Source organism: Aethina tumida, chromosome 1, assembly GCF_024364675.1.
Source record: "Aethina tumida isolate Nest 87 chromosome 1, icAetTumi1.1, whole genome shotgun sequence".
Lineage (NCBI taxonomy): Eukaryota > Metazoa > Arthropoda > Insecta > Coleoptera > Nitidulidae > Aethina > Aethina tumida.
Window position 1 is genome coordinate 62,096,899 of NC_065435.1, and position 15,652 is coordinate 62,112,550.

At 30.8% G+C, this 15,652-nt stretch overlaps 5 protein-coding genes across 7 annotated transcripts; 2 read left to right on the plus strand and 3 right to left on the minus strand.

The window, feature by feature from the left end:
• Window positions 1-327: 327 nt before the first annotated feature.
• Window positions 328-1,525, minus strand: LOC109605898 (methyltransferase-like protein 22). Its single transcript, XM_049970209.1, has 2 exons — window positions 1,391-1,525; window positions 328-1,265 (listed from the first exon to the last, which is right to left on the minus strand). The coding sequence occupies exon 2, from the start codon at window positions 1,213-1,215 to the stop codon at window positions 379-381; it is 837 nt and encodes a 278-aa protein (XP_049826166.1). The 5' UTR covers window positions 1,216-1,265; window positions 1,391-1,525; the 3' UTR covers window positions 328-378.
• A 319-nt stretch (window positions 1,526-1,844) lies between these two features.
• On the plus strand, window positions 1,845-5,478 carry LOC109605876 (MTOR-associated protein MEAK7). Of its 2 annotated transcripts, XM_049970180.1 has the most exons (8): window positions 1,845-1,983; window positions 2,035-2,115; window positions 2,170-2,307; window positions 2,373-2,597; window positions 2,876-3,130; window positions 3,187-3,451; window positions 3,508-3,734; window positions 4,191-5,478. In XM_049970180.1, the coding sequence occupies exons 3-8, from the start codon at window positions 2,176-2,178 to the stop codon at window positions 4,494-4,496; spliced, it is 1,410 nt and encodes a 469-aa protein (XP_049826137.1). In that variant the 5' UTR covers window positions 1,845-1,983; window positions 2,035-2,115; window positions 2,170-2,175; the 3' UTR covers window positions 4,497-5,478. The 2 variants fall into 2 exon arrangements, with proteins under 2 accessions (XP_049826137.1, XP_019878044.1); XM_020022485.2 differs by having other exon boundaries at window positions 1,887-1,977; window positions 2,024-2,307.
• Window positions 5,479-5,706: 228 nt separating this feature from the next.
• Window positions 5,707-9,311, minus strand: LOC109605625 (peptidyl-prolyl cis-trans isomerase FKBP8). The gene is made up of 5 exons (XM_020022221.2): window positions 8,885-9,311; window positions 6,641-6,849; window positions 6,278-6,587; window positions 5,994-6,206; window positions 5,707-5,940 (listed from the first exon to the last, which is right to left on the minus strand). The coding sequence occupies exons 1-5, from the start codon at window positions 9,173-9,175 to the stop codon at window positions 5,863-5,865; spliced, it is 1,101 nt and encodes a 366-aa protein (XP_019877780.2). The 5' UTR covers window positions 9,176-9,311; the 3' UTR covers window positions 5,707-5,862.
• A 171-nt stretch (window positions 9,312-9,482) lies between these two features.
• LOC109605635 (pyridoxal phosphate phosphatase PHOSPHO2) lies at window positions 9,483-10,804 on the minus strand. Of its 2 annotated transcripts, none has more exons than XM_020022230.2 (2): window positions 10,594-10,804; window positions 9,483-10,291 (listed from the first exon to the last, which is right to left on the minus strand). In XM_020022230.2, the coding sequence occupies exons 1-2, from the start codon at window positions 10,651-10,653 to the stop codon at window positions 9,533-9,535; spliced, it is 819 nt and encodes a 272-aa protein (XP_019877789.1). In that variant the 5' UTR covers window positions 10,654-10,804; the 3' UTR covers window positions 9,483-9,532. The 2 variants fall into 2 exon arrangements, with proteins under 2 accessions (XP_019877789.1, XP_019877798.1); XM_020022239.2 differs by lacking the exon at window positions 10,594-10,804 and adding an exon at window positions 10,430-10,578.
• Window positions 10,805-12,756: 1,952 nt separating this feature from the next.
• Window positions 12,757-15,645, plus strand: LOC109605652 (peptidyl-prolyl cis-trans isomerase B). The gene is made up of 3 exons (XM_020022250.2): window positions 12,757-13,019; window positions 13,081-13,288; window positions 15,266-15,645. Exons 1-3 carry the CDS (start codon window positions 12,933-12,935, stop codon window positions 15,583-15,585), a joined length of 615 nt encoding a protein of 204 aa, XP_019877809.1. The 5' UTR covers window positions 12,757-12,932; the 3' UTR covers window positions 15,586-15,645.
• Window positions 15,646-15,652: the final 7 nt, after the last annotated feature.

A 15,652-nucleotide genomic window follows, 5' to 3' on the forward strand; every position in this document is an offset into this window, starting at 1 on the left:
TCATCAGAATCAGTTTTAGACTTGAAATTTGAACCGGTGTTGTTTTTGTTAACTATAGGCTTAACTGTTTACTGGCAAATTCTTCATATATCTCTGATGAGACTCTCAGCCTCTTCATAGCTCATTTGTTGTTTTTGTTGGACTGATATGTAATTTTTGTAATATTTGTTTGATCAAATAATTTTATAAATATAAAAACATTTGAAGGAAAATTTATGATTTATTTTATAATGAAAATATACAGGAAATATAATTTATAATTTTTAATCATTGCGATTTACATAATGAAGTACGGTAACGTAAATTTAAAGAGAAATAATATTCGAATCTCTTTAACAACCTTTATTTTAAACATACACATCAATAAACAACAGGATGTTAAAAATTTGAAGTCACTTTCCACAAAACAAGCTGTTCCACACGTTCATATTTAAAATACTGAGGAAAATCACATTTTATTTGTTCTACTTTAATATTTTTAACATTTTCTAAACACTCTATAAAATAATCATAACAGGGAGCAACAGAGTCAAATTCAGCTAAAGTAAATACATATCTTTTTTCCAGAGCAACAATAACAGACCTTTGTGGTGGTTTAGATAGTAAATGTTCTATAGTATTTACAAATGCTTTAGTAATAATATCATCATATACCACATCTGCAGCTATAATAAGTGAAACTTGTGGTAAAATGTTTACTATATCATTTGGCAAAGTCTGTACAAGAAAATCTAATTCCACTACTTTCAAAGGAAACTTTGTTAGACTCTTATTTCTATTATAGTTACTCTCAATCAACTGAAACAAATCACTTCTATTAACATCACTACAGTACACAGGTGCAAACATAGAAGCAACAATACTTGTAAATCCAACACCTGCTCCTAATTCCAAAATGTAAGAATCCTTGGTAATGTTTTCAGCATTGAATATCAGCCAATCAGCCAGCAACAATGCACCCCGCCAAATCTGCAAACCCACCAGATTCAAAACAGTACTTTTACTGTGTTCTATTTGTATGCTCAGTTCTGCATTGTGCCGTCTGGTTACTTCCAAATCACCATCTGGATCAATTTTGGCTTTTGTGGGCAATGTAAAAACAAATTTTGAAACTGTGTTATTTTTATTAACTATGGGCTTTGCTGTGGAAGTGTAATCAAATTCTTCGTATATCTCTGATGAGACTTTGTAGTCCTCATCCTCTTCATGGCTCATTGTAGATTTTTTTGTGGGACTGATACACTGTTATGTAATTTTACTTAAAACTAAAAATATTCGTTTGATCAACCATAAATATTGCCAAGAAATAACGTCACAAATGCTAACAATAACAAAGTTGCTGTTACTATTTCAATTTTATGTATGGACTCAACAATAGCTAGTGACTCACCTGTAATCTATGCAATAGATATAAAGTAACAGATTCTTTCAATTGATTTGCGTATTAGATAGATTAGTAAAGAATAAAATAAAATTTATACTATTGGATATGTAATGTTTTGAATTTTGACATCTGTCATTTTCCAAGAGCACAGACTACCAGTTTAACAGGTTAACTTTTTTGATTCAAGACCGCAAATTATAAGACAAAGATAGATAGCGTAAGATTTTCATTTAAAATTTAATGAAATAAACTACACTTTACATTAAAAATTAAAAAATCCTAATAATAGTAGTAAAAGAGCATACAAACTGCAAATCCAGTCAAATAATATTTAAACAGAATATGACCTTCATTGGATTGTGTGCTTGAGATAAGCAAGTATTCACCTAATTAACTTTTGAGTTTATTAATTTACATTCTTGATAAAATAAATTAATCTAAAACTATTAAAATATATATGAACATTAATCGCATTCATTTTTGGTTGTTAGAAAAGGACAGCTGATACAGGTGTGAAGGACCATCCGATCTCGTGAGTCAGTGAATTCCCAAACGTCCCATAACATGTTAATATAATTAGTTGTTGGTTAATGGTTAATGTAAATATAAGATAACATTAAATTAATATATTGATTACAGTAAAATTACAGGTGAATATGATTTAATTAATATCTGGCAGCGCAAACATACAACCAACCCCCTGTTATTGATCACAGAGATAAAAATTTATTGTTAGTCCTTTACAATCTTGGGCATATTATGGTGTAAGCGTTAAATTGCTTTAGAGAAAAATGGGTGTAAATAGTAGCAAGAAATTAGCAGCCAAATGCTCATTTTTATCTAAAGATGAGCAAGTCATTGTGGGGAATTCCTTTCGACTGGTGAGCAAAAACTCTGAAAAAATAAAAGAAGATGAGCTGACAGTAAGTATAACATAAACTTGATAATTCCATAGTGAGCTGTTCATCATGTTTGTGTGTGTTTTTAGAAACTCTGGGGTGCACAAATGGACCCGAGACTGTTACAGTACATCAATAATTATTTATTTGGTATTGGGGACTTGAGGAGTTCAACTGTGGACTTGGAGAGGTTTGCTGAATTATTTGTTTTCTGTACCAGGGGCACTGTTGATGAAAAAGTGAAAGTTTTGCTGACTTCGCTGGGTCGAGTAGATACAGAAAGTGATGACATTCCATACATATTAGTTAAGGAGGTGAGTTGTATGTTGAATATTAATTAGTTAATGAGTTTCATTTTGATTGGGTATTGTTGTGGAAACTTATTATTTTTTACTAAATTTGGATTTATAGACTTGCTCTGTGCATTTACTCCAACTTTTATAAATTAAATGATTTATATACACAAATAAGATAATAAGTATTCCCAGCACAGATTTTATAAATCTCTGTAAAAGGCAACATATTGTGGGAATATAATGTCTAATAAGATGTTTGTTTTCAAACAATATTTATTAAATGTATTCGTTTATAGTACGTCGAGAGTATTGTTGCGTCTTATATGAAAATTCAGAAGCTAAGCAACACAAAACAGTACAAAAGCTGGTTCTCAAGGGGCTGTTTTGTTAGTGCTCAAAATATACAACGTCTGGCAGAAAGTTTAACGCATGAATTAGCAGCTGGAGAAAGTATTACACGACGAGCTCTTGAAAATTGGCTTCAAGGATCTACAGTTCTTGGCCAGTTGCTTCTGTTTGTCTTTATGCATTTATATAATATATCACACAAAGTAAGTATGAGTTTCGTGTTATTAAATGTATTTCTATAAATAATTTTTTGTTTCAGGATAAATCGTCTATGTCGCTGGATAAAACTAGTAGCGCAGCGTCATCCGTACAACAGGCAGACACTGGCGAGACTTCTGACAGAGAAAGAGACAGAAGTTTAGTTCCTTTCTGCAAAAATTTAGATCTTATACCATCTTATCCTAGTATTTTGGACTTGAATCAAATTGTTTTTGTCAATGCTCACCTTCCTCAACAGTACCAGGTCGAATGGAGGTTCCTATTTAGTTCTGAGATACACGGCGAATCATTTTCCACTCTCATAGGTCAGTTCTACATCTTTTTTCTTTTCAGTATCACATTATTTATGTTAATTTTTTAGGGAGGATAGTCAATCAAGGTCCGTCTTTGTTAGTTTTGGAAGACAGGAATGGTTACATATTTGGTGGGTTCGCGCCCGGTAATTGGTCACTTAGCCCTAATTTCTATGGTGATGACAGTAGTTTTCTGTTCACTCTCTCACCGAAAATGCGCGTTTTTCCATCGACTGGATACAATCAACATTTCCAATATCTCAACCTTCACCAGCAAACTTTGCCCAATGGACTTGTAAGTTTGTTGAAATAAACTCTGGTTTAAAAGTTAGTGATACATACATCAAATTCAGTACATTATCCTTTATGGGCATATACGAAATAGATAAAAATTCTTGAAAATTCTTCAATGATCGTCTGGACCAGACACAAACTCTGCTCTTAATCACAAATATGCGGTAGTTTTCCTTGATCTACCATTTCTTGATCTTTTTGAAGTAAAGCCAGTTTGATAAAATCGAGGACACAATCAAGAAACAACACTTTGTGCAATATTAAGTTTACCTGCGATTTCTATCTGCTTGTCCCCAGATTTCAACATCTACAACATTTACAATTAAACTAGCCCCATTTTAATTAATAAAAATTTAGTATCCCTATCTTTTGTACATCAGTTTAATTGCAATGCAAATATTTAACTAATTAAATTCATTAGTATATGACGGCAAGTAATTAATTTATTATTTTTTAGGCAATGGGTGGTCAACATGGCTACTGTGGATTATGGCTGGACAGCGAGTACGGTCGAGGTCACACCAGCGAAGTCTGTACCACCTATCGTGGTTATGGCCAGATGTCCCACTCTAAACAATTTCAGTTCCGCCACCTAGAAGTGTGGGGACTAGGTCAACCGCCGCCAACCCCACAGGAGAAGGGCGAAAGAGTCCAGGGCGGGTCTAGTATTCTGGATGGCAACTCAGAATCTAAGGCTATTATTCAAATGGCGGGCAAAACGATGCACAGCGATGGCATCCGGGAACCCAACCCTCAAGATTGAGTTGGTATGGATGTGCCCACAATCCGCGGTATGCCTTATTCAAAGTTTTTTCCACTAGTCTTAACAAGATGTGAACGTGTGTCGTTAATTTTCAGTGCTCGACCCCCCCCCCTTCGCGTTTTTATTCGGTGCAAGGATCGATCTTGTGTCTTGATGTTTTTTGGGCTTACAAGGAATATATATATTAAACAAATGTAATTTTGTCTTAAAAATTTTAGTAAAATCAACTGCTAAAATTGTGTCATTATCCATGCTGTAGAACCAAAGCTTTAAAAAGAATCAGAATAGTGAGCAGAGAAACTTTGTATAAGAAAAGAAACTGTTTCAATTTAATAACATATTGCTATTACCGTTCTGAGGACATTAAGAATCGATCCTAATACGAATGGATGATCTTTGCTTTACATACGAAATATGTGGTCACGCAATAATTTCGTTTTAAACGTGTTATCAACTAAAAAATGTTTGAAACACCATTTTGCATATCATAATTTAATAAAAGCACAAACAGTCCGTCATTTCTAAAATCAACATTATTTATATACATCTAACCTAATATTAGGATTTTACACAATGTGAAATGGCAGTATCAAAGTTTAACTGTTGAAATTTTATATACAATATCGCAAATAATGATTCTACTGTAGGAACAATAAGAAACAAAGGAAGGAAAATATTTAGGCACTGGGTGACAGTAATTACTGCTGTGGTGTTTTTAGATTTATAATGGCATTTAGTCTGTGATAAAAGACCAACTTTAATGACAGTTCATGATCTCAGTAATGAACAAGACTTCTTGAAGTAATTCAAGAATGCTTAGATACTGCCATTGTTTTTTATTTAAAAGACCAATGTGCCAAAAATATTTTGCACACTAAACTTATTTATTTGTTACTAAATGTTAATTTATCTATATTTAAGTATTAAATTAATCTTGTGATCTGTTTATTTGTTTTGAAAAATATAAAATATACCAAATTGATACACTGATATTTTATTAAACCCAAGAAAATAGTGATATATATATTTTGTTGATCTTATCTAGTCAATTTAGATCTATAAGTAAATCTATTTAACATAAGTATTCCTAGGCTAAAATAAGAAATAACACACAAGGTATTTTGTTGAATGAAAATAAAAGAAATCAAAATTTTATTGCAATTTGTTTAACATTCTTTTTTCCAAAACACCTACTAGAGATACACGTAAGTAAGATAAATATTTTATTTAAAAAATTAAAAACGAAACAAAAACTGTACAAAATTACAACACCTTTGTATTAAAATAATGTGAAACAAAACGAATATGTTTTAAACTACTAAAAAAACATAAATGCCTTTGTGTAAAATAATTCATGACTACCTATTTAAACACGGAGGAATCTGTATGCAAAGACTCCCGCCCCCAACGCCAGTGTCGCACCAACCGTGGCGTAAAGTCCGATCTGGAACAAAAATTTCATGAATAATAAAACTGTTGATTAGTACGAACATTTACCTTGCGACTGGTTCCTTTTTTGACATTATTGTCCGATTTCTTCGGGCCATTGAACATTCGTCGTGCTAGTTCTCTTTCCACTCCCTTCTGTTTTTGCATAAGCATATTTATAGCGTTCAGTTCTTTTTGCACATCCTGGTCATTTGGTGCTACGTCTTTAGCTTTTTGTAAGCATTTCAGGGCTGCCGTAAGATCGTTTTTGGCTCGAAGGACCTGATAAAATATATTAGTACAATAAATTTATAACAAAGTAGAACGTTGTGCAATACAAGCACAATATTTACCTTAGCCTTCCTAAAGAGGGCCTTAACATTATTAGGCTGACATCGCAAAACTGTCTGAAGCGATAACAGAGCTGCGTCGTAAGATTCCAGCTTAATCTGTGCAGCTGCCATATTATTACAGACGCTGATTCTGTCTTCCAATAACTCCTGCAGATCGGCGTCTGTGATCTCTTCCTCATTGTCGGCACTGATCGTTTTAATACCTCCTTCAACCTCATCTAAATAATTCAAAGCTCGTCGGTAGCACTGGATGGCAAGATTATTTTCTCCACGACAGTACCACCAATTTCCGCGTACACGCTTCTTATTCCTAAAAAGTAACCATGTAGTTTCCAATGTGATGAGTAAATGTTGCAAATTTACCCGATGATTTTTCGTTCTTTCACCGACAGACTTTCGGGTTCCACCTCGGGTTCTACAGCTGTCAGTTCTATGTCGTAGACAACGGTGGCATTTTCAGGTACTTTTCCAGGCAGGCCTTTCTGGCCGTAAGCTAATCTTGGTGCGATTTTTAACAAACATCGTTCGTTCAGATTCATCAAGGCAACGGCAACGTCCAGACCTTGTATCACCTTGAACAACCACATTAACAATTGGACTTGCAATAACAATATCAAACATATAACTACCAGGTACGGAAATCATTTTTTCTATTCTATTCTGAAATATAATATAAATTTATACTCGAATTTAATGTCTAATTATAGAAAATTATAAACTAGGTGTCTATAAGAGCTAATCAATGAATTTGTCCCGTTGTTTTGTCCTTTAAAATATCTTGAAATTAATTAAAGAAAAAGAAATATTAGACATAAAAAGGTATTTTATGGAATATTCGTTTGAACTAATTGATTATACGATATTTAAGTAGCATTTTATATTAAATATAAATAAAAATAGCAAGATCAGCTGACAAACGTCGAAAATAAATTCGATGCGTAAAAAAATTAACTTGCCTCTTTCTTTACGAGGCAAAGATCTAAAAACAAAATCAGTCTATTTATAGAGGGCGGATTCGCAGTGTATCGTCAATGTTTACAACGATTCCAAATTGTATTAAACAAAAAAATCTGATGTACAACAGCTGACGTAAGTTAGCTTTTTACAAGATATTTAACATGTTTATTCAATCTTTTTCGTTTTTATTCGATGGGTTTTAGTGGTGTATTATGTGTTTGTGTATGCATCTAAAATGTGTTATGAAAATTTCTAATATTTTTTAACTGTTTAATGAAGGACAGGATCATTTCTCATATACTGACATCCACTTGCGTCAGTTATTTGATGAGTTGCTGAAAATTTTGAAGATTGAATGTTTTACTCTTTATTTCTTTCTTTATTTCATTATAGAAAAAATATCAATTTTGGGATGTTTTAAAGGACATTTTAAAAATTGTAGATCTCTTTAAATTGTGAATTCATATAGTTTATTATCTGGACAGAAGGTATAGCAAATTTCAATATACAGTTGGTCAAAGAAATAACACTTTCAAATATATTTACGTTTTGTGACACTAATTAACAATACTCTTAATAGTAAGAATTTATTGCAATCAAGAGAAAAGGGAAAAATAATAGTTAACATATAAAATCAAGGTCTAAATATTATCGCTAAAAACCTAAAATGCTTCTGTAAAATGGTTTATGATGTTATTGTAACAAATATGAAACAACACACTCATTTGAAAATACAATATGAAAATATTCATATAAACAAATTGGCAGAGTCAGTAAACTTTCTTGTCTACTAAGTAAATAAAAAGTAGAATACGAATATTCAAACAAAATTAAAGTTTGCACAAAAATATGTTAATTATCTTCCAGAACGTCTCTCCAAGAAAACATTAATTTTTTTTAATTATTTAAATAGCAGTTTAAATCGTTATTTCTGATGATTTAATGAATTATTATTAAATAGTAATATGTGCTCTTTCTTTGGACATCACTTTATGTCAATTATATAATTTTAATATTAGAAAAAGTCTTTTGTAAACCTGTTTGATGGACTCATTATTTAGAATTTATTTTTATTTAATATTATATTTAATTCAATTTAAATCTTTAAATCTCATAAAAGGCACATTACAGATACAAAATTAATTTACTCCTTGTGAAAATAATATGCTTTAACTTGATATGGGCTATAATGATGAGAGTAAATTAAAAATCTATTTTATGTAAATACAAAAGAATTAGTGGAGCAAAGTTTGATTAAATAGATATCACATTTGAAATATTATGTAATGTACTTATTTATATTAGAAGAAAGTCATGTAATGTTTGTCTAAAGATTATGAAACAGGTGGTATTATAAGTACAGAGTATAATAATAATATTACACATTTATTATGTGATTAAATTAAATGAATTCACAACTTAATTATATACATAGAATAAATAATTTGAATTCTAGTAACCATACTCATTAAATATCAATAAATATCTTTGATTAAATACTGATACCACACATAACATAATTTAATCACCATTATCTCTAATTTATCATTTTTCTCATAATATATGACTCATCAAAAATAGATGACAGTATTTGAATTATTTGATTAAAATTAAATTAAGTTCAATAACAAGTAAATTACAATAACTTACATCACAGTCTCCTAAAAAAATCTCATTTCCCTCTTCTTGAAGGATCACTTCTGGGTCATCTTCCAAAGTGCATGTATAGTTTATACGGCACTTCTGTAATCGCTGAGGTTTCGTATCTGGCAAGCCTTCTCTAATGATTTTCTTCATTATACTGCCACTACCTAATAAATCTACCCATTCATCTTTGTTCTCTTGCTTTTTGTCGTTTTCATCAATCTCGTTTTCTGTAGGTTTCGTTTCGTTCAGCTCTTCAACAGAACTTGTGGTAATATCTTTTGCAGCTGTGTCCATGTTGTGTTCAACTTGTTGTAGCTTAATAGTTTCGTACGCTTACGGAAAAGCGACTTTTCGTGACTGATTGACTTCGAAACAGAAATTCTTGATCTAACCTAAAAAATTTAATCTTCGTTTGTGTTGGTCCACAACCAGCAGAGCGACAACATGAAAAAGTTTTGTGTTTAGGAACTCCCCAAAATTAGTTTATACCAACCAATATTTGTCTAGTTTCCCGCCTCTAATTTTGTTCAAACTTAATGTGATTTAAAATGTATAAATAAATTATTGTTTTTGTGATAATTAGAGTAATTAAAAAACGAGGTAAATTTTGAAAAATTTAATAAATATTTTTAAAAATATAACAATAAATTGTCAGTGCACCATTTCGTTAATTATTCTTGGTTTAACATAATTTAATATATCATAACAGTCATTCCACTCACAAATATTACACTTTAATTTGTATAAAACATCATCGACTTTTTGTCCACTTAAAGTTTTTTGAATCAGCTGAATACAGCGATACCCATTTCGAACACAACCAATATCTTCTTTGTTTAGTCTTAAAATTGGGCAGAAATCGTTTGTACCATCTCCACAGTACACTGTTTTTGCATATTTAATTCCCTTTTTCTCTTGTTCGTTCAAAAAGTCCTGCAGTATTTGTCCTTTGCATAAATTCTTTGAGCTCAGTTTGCAATTGTCTTGGACATGGTACATCTCAATATGCAACATACCATCGGAGTCAAATCTGGCAGGGTTTGAAAATACTTTTGATATTAATCTATCTAATTGGTGAAATTTAAGCCAACATTCTATAAATAATGTATTGGAATCACTGATTATTATCACATGGCAGTTAAGATGATCGTGCAGTTCTTGTATCAGATCTTTGACACCATTAACTGGCTTAATGTTTTTGACTGCGTTTAAAATCACATTTTGGGAGACTTTATTCTGATGGAGCAGTTTAAAAATTTCTTGCATATAAGCAGTCCAACCATCTTTACGATAGAGTGTTTTAACAGATTCTGGGATTTGGGTTTTGTTCAATAATCCAGCAACAACTGTGTCTGTGTTGTCATCAACGATTGTATGATCGAAATCAAAAGCTATTAAGTTAAGAGCCATCTAAAAAATATAAATACATAATAAATAATTGGATAGTAGCCAAAATTTTAATATCATATTTATTGAGTACTGTTAAATGTATGTATACTTTTGCAAGAACTTATCACAACTAAACATGTTATTAAATTAGGGCCTTACCAATTTGTTTATGGTTTACACGAATGATTTAGTTTATTAGATGTGATGTAACGTAACAAAAGGTTATGTCGCGATTAAGATGATTGAAATGGAAGGTGACAGTGCGACATTTATAGTTTACTTTTTTTTGGATATAATTCAGATATAATTTATGCTATCCTTACTTTTGGTTTATACGGGACCTTTGCCAAGATGTTTGGCAAAAGCCGGAAAACTATTACCATATTTACTGGATTTTGGTTTTTACACTTGCAGCTTGCCTAACATTTTTAATAAATTTGATCACACTTTGTAAAAAAAATCTGACTTTTGTTCTTTTTTTTTAATAATTAAATATTTAATTATACGGGGTGCAAATGACGCAATGTCAAAAAAATTATTGTAAAATTTTTAAATAAACCATGACCCCAGATTTACATGTTTAAACAATAGCTTATCCAATTACAAACATTTCAACTGCTGGTAGAACATGATCGGATAAAAATTGAACATGTTATGACAGAAAGAAGAAATTGGTATATAGGGTGTTTCATAATTATTGCGACAAACTGATAGAAATTGTAGAGGGCATCAAAGTAAACAATTTTGTCTTATAAACCCCTTTCCAGAAATGAGTTGATAGAGGCACTAGTAAAAAAAGACAAATAGCGATTTTTTCTAGTTTAATGATTCGGATTACAAATATGGTTCAAAGATGTTTGGCAAAAGTTAAAAAACAATTATCATATTTACTGGATATTGATTTCTACACTCGCAGTTCGTCTAACATTTCTGATAAATTTAATCACACTTCAAAAAATGTAGTCGGATTTTCGTTCTATATTTTTATAATTAAATATTTAATTATACAGGGTATAAATGAAACAATGTCAAAAAATTATAATCCAGAAATCAGTCGACAGGGGAATAAGAAAAAATAAACAAATAGCGATTTTTACAAGTTTTATAATTCTCTTAGTTATCTTATAAAGACTTACATACACACTGCTACAAAGGAACAAACTAATTGGTCTGCACGAGTCACGATGTTATAATTAATCCCATTCATATGGAATTCGATATAAAAAGATAAAAGAAACGGAAAGTCAATGCAACGTACATTTAGTTTATAATTGATTACAATAGTGTTTTCACGACTATTTGTCTAAATTTATTCGGATAATTATACCTAGACGTAAATTAACTGAGAGGGGTAGTGGAATAGACCAATTAAAGTGTTGCAATTCGTGGTGGAAGAATGAGAATTTGTACTTTTCACAGATGAAAATAGATTTGGGATGTACAATGATGATTGTCGAGTTTGCGTTCTGGTCCAGACGAGGTATTTTACGAAGTAGTCGAAGTGTTTTATTCATTTCAAGGGGGTTCCATTATGGTATAGGAAGGAATTTATTATAATGTTCGTATAAAGTTGGGACATTATAACTTTCCCTGATGTCATCGGAACTAAGTCATATCGAACATCAGCAAACTTCAAAGATATTGGACAACATACAGCCAAAAATTGAAATTTTATGCATATATAAATTTGATTAAAAAAATAGCTGACATAAAAAATATTTTTTTTTTTCATGAAAACTTACTTTTGATTAAAAAATTCAAAAAGATAAAATTCAAAAAATGAATGAACAAACGCGATTTTTTACAGACTTTTTTCAAGATTCAGTCTTCTGATTTTGTTCCCATAAAATCTATGCCTTACGACATAATTAAACTTGAAAAAAGATAGTGTTTTAGATACGACGTCAGACTATTCTTGGTTTCTTATACGAGCAGTAAATTTAAATATTCGTTTTTCTACTCATTATTAAGTAAAATTATAAATAGAAAAACAGATATTTGCCACTATCTATGTCTATGATCCAAATAAAAAAAGAATATAATTTTCATATTTAGAGTACAAGAATTATCCAAAAAATATATATAAAATATATATAAAACATTTTTGTGAATAAATAGGTTGGGTGATTGGATTCCGAATATGTCGGTAATTTTGCATGAAAAATTGACAGTTTCTTTAAATAAATTATTTTATTAAATGTTAGTTAATTTTTTTTTTATTTTTGAGCCACATTAACCAGGAGTATATGCTTATTTAAATATTTTTTATACTTCTCTATTCTTTTACCTCACAATTTTTTGATCGAGCACAGCTATTTATTCATCTCACCTAGATTACCAAAATTACCGTTCATTTATTAGTTTTAAATAATTTAATTAAGTGCACCGTTATTACACGTTACTAGTGTTCATATATTACAGATGTTAAATAGATTTTAAAAAAAAGTATTTAAATCGTCGTCCGAAGTGAACAAATCGTAACAGGAACGCCGGCTCCCAATCTGTCGACGTGTTCAACCGGCCGGCGAAGGCGTTCGTCATTTTCCGCCTCGTGGCCGCACCCGATTCGTCCGAGAATAACGCGAACGTTCACTCCAATTTGATTGTTGTGATCGAGTCATTCATCCGCCGTTCTTCGTCGCAAAAAGGCATACGCACGAGGATGTTCAAGAAACTTATTTTGTTCGCCGGCCTGGTGGCATTGGCCGTCAGCGACGATGCCAAAAAAGGGCCGAAAGTCACGGACAAAGTCAGTTGCGAACAAAGAAAAACGTGCAAGTTATTTTTAACCATTTCTTTTTTGCCTTTAGGTCTACTTCGACATCACCATCGGCGATGAAGCGGTCGGTAGGGTCGTGATTGGTTTGTTCGGCAAAACCGTGCCGAAAACCGTGGAGAATTTCAAGGAACTGGCCAAAAGACCGGCTGGCGAAGGTTACAAGGGTAGTAAATTCCATAGGGTGATCAGCGGATTCATGATCCAAGGTGGCGATTTCACTAAAGGTGACGGTACCGGAGGTGAGTGTTTTAATTTTTATCAAAATTGATTTTCAGCTGTAGAAAAAAAAAGTGATCTACTTTTGATTTGTGTACGTTAACCTGGAACTAATCACGTATTCATTATAAAATCGATAAAACTCGAAATAATCAGTAGTCAGCATCTAATTCCAAAACACGTTGTTATATAATGTAGGAACACTCAACTTACTTAAACAAATAAAAACGCCTTATTATCAGTTATAATTCCTTAAAAATCTTTTTTTAATTAATTGTTTATGTATTTATTATTATTTCTGTTAATCTTAAATGTTTTGATTGAAATTTTTAATCAGTTATATACTCAATTACAAATTTAAAATATAAATAAAGAATGACAAGCAGTGATAACTGATAAGAAAATTAATAGTTAGAACAAACTACCTTTATATCTAATTTAGAGTGATTTTTATAAGGTGAACCTCTTCTCTATAAAAAAGGTTGAACAAACAAATTTTTTATAAAAAAATAGGACAGCCAAGAAGTAAAAAAGCTTTAAAGTGTTGTGCGAAATATTTCATTTAAAATGTAGTTTCTTAAGTTGAAGAAATCTCACAAAAGTATGTCTAAAAAGTTTGACTAATAAAATCGAAATTAAAATTGTAAATTTGATCTCTTGTATGTTGATTATTTTTTATTATTATATTACGAACCAACCTCTTCTCCTCAAAAAGGTTGGCCGAACGGTATTTTATTGTAATAAAAAATAGAACATGCCAAGAAATAAAGAAGTTTTAACAAATGTACGTACGTACGAAACATCTCCTTTAATTTAGGACAAAATGATCAAGATATTATTTAATAATTTGAAGAAACCCCACTAAATCATGTTTAAGAAGTTTGACTAGTTTAAATAGAATTTATTTGGTAAAATCTAAAGTTTTACTTGTTCTAAAGTTCAATGTGGAAGCCTACTATTCTTTGTTTTTTACTCGTATATGGTATTGGATTTATGTTTTTTAAAGATTAAAATTAATTGTCTGATAAATTATTAATAAGTTGTGTATTTACGTTGGTCTTGATAACTTAAATGTTGCAAACTACAAGAATATTTTAAGTAGAATGTATAATAAATTATTTTTTGTCCTATATATCAATTTCATGTGTAAATAAAGGATAATTTCTATAAAACAGTCTACTCTAAAACATGGTTTAGGTCTGTTCTTTGTCCCTATCATCAATCTACAACACAAAGACGTATGTACGTATTAATAGCACATAGTGGCTTTAAAAATGCTGGTTTATATTAATATAACCCAATTGAGATGAATATACAACAGACGTCTCATCGTTTACATTTTACATTTGCATAATAGAATGCTAAACAGCATCTGACCTTATTACCAAACACAAAATTAACCAAAATGATTGTAAATTTGCCATTTAAAAATTAACATATTCAAAAGATCATCTAAACGTTTACGCAATTATCTTCAATATCGGTGTTAAAGATTGAGCAATGGCGGAAGATTTCATGTACTCGTTTTATACTTTGCTTGGGTTTTATGAATTTACAATAAAATTATTAAATATTATTTCTCTGGATGAAATAACAAAGAAACATTGTAATAATGTGAATATATATAATAAATTATGAAAATTCAGTTAATCAAATGTGTTTTTTGAATTACAATAGAAGTTGATAATTTACTTTTTTCATCGTTTTAATAGAAATAACTTTGTATTGCTATAAAACTTATTTATCGATTTACATTCTGAGTGTACAACAAATAAATGTATTCAATGCTCATAAAATATTAAAAAGTGTATAATGAATAATTGCAGAAAAAGTACATAATAATATATGGTAAAATTGACTCCTATAGGAGTTCTAAAATAATTCCTAATAACTTGTTCTTATTACATATGTTTTGTTAAATTAGCATTCTATTGTCCGTATTAAAACTGTGCAATATTTTATATGTATATATTGAGAGATGTGTAATTAAATTGTTTCAGGTCGTAGCATTTATGGAGAACGTTTCGCCGACGAAAATTTCAAGCTGAAGCATTATGGCGCTGGCTGGCTGTCCATGGCTAATGCAGGCAAAGACACGAATGGATCTCAATTCTTTATCACAACCAAAATAACCTCATGGTTAGATGGCAGACATGTAGTGTTCGGTAAAGTTCTAAGCGGTATGAACGTCGTAAGAAAGATTGAAGCGACGCAAACTGACGGCAGAGACAGGCCAATCAAGGATGTGGTTATTGCCGACAGTGGAGTTGAAGATGTACCAGAGCCGTTCTCTGTATCCAAGGATGATGCTACAGATTAAAGATTGTGATTTTAATTAATAAGTTTTTTACTGTACTATATTAAAATCGATTTTGTAATAGCATTGT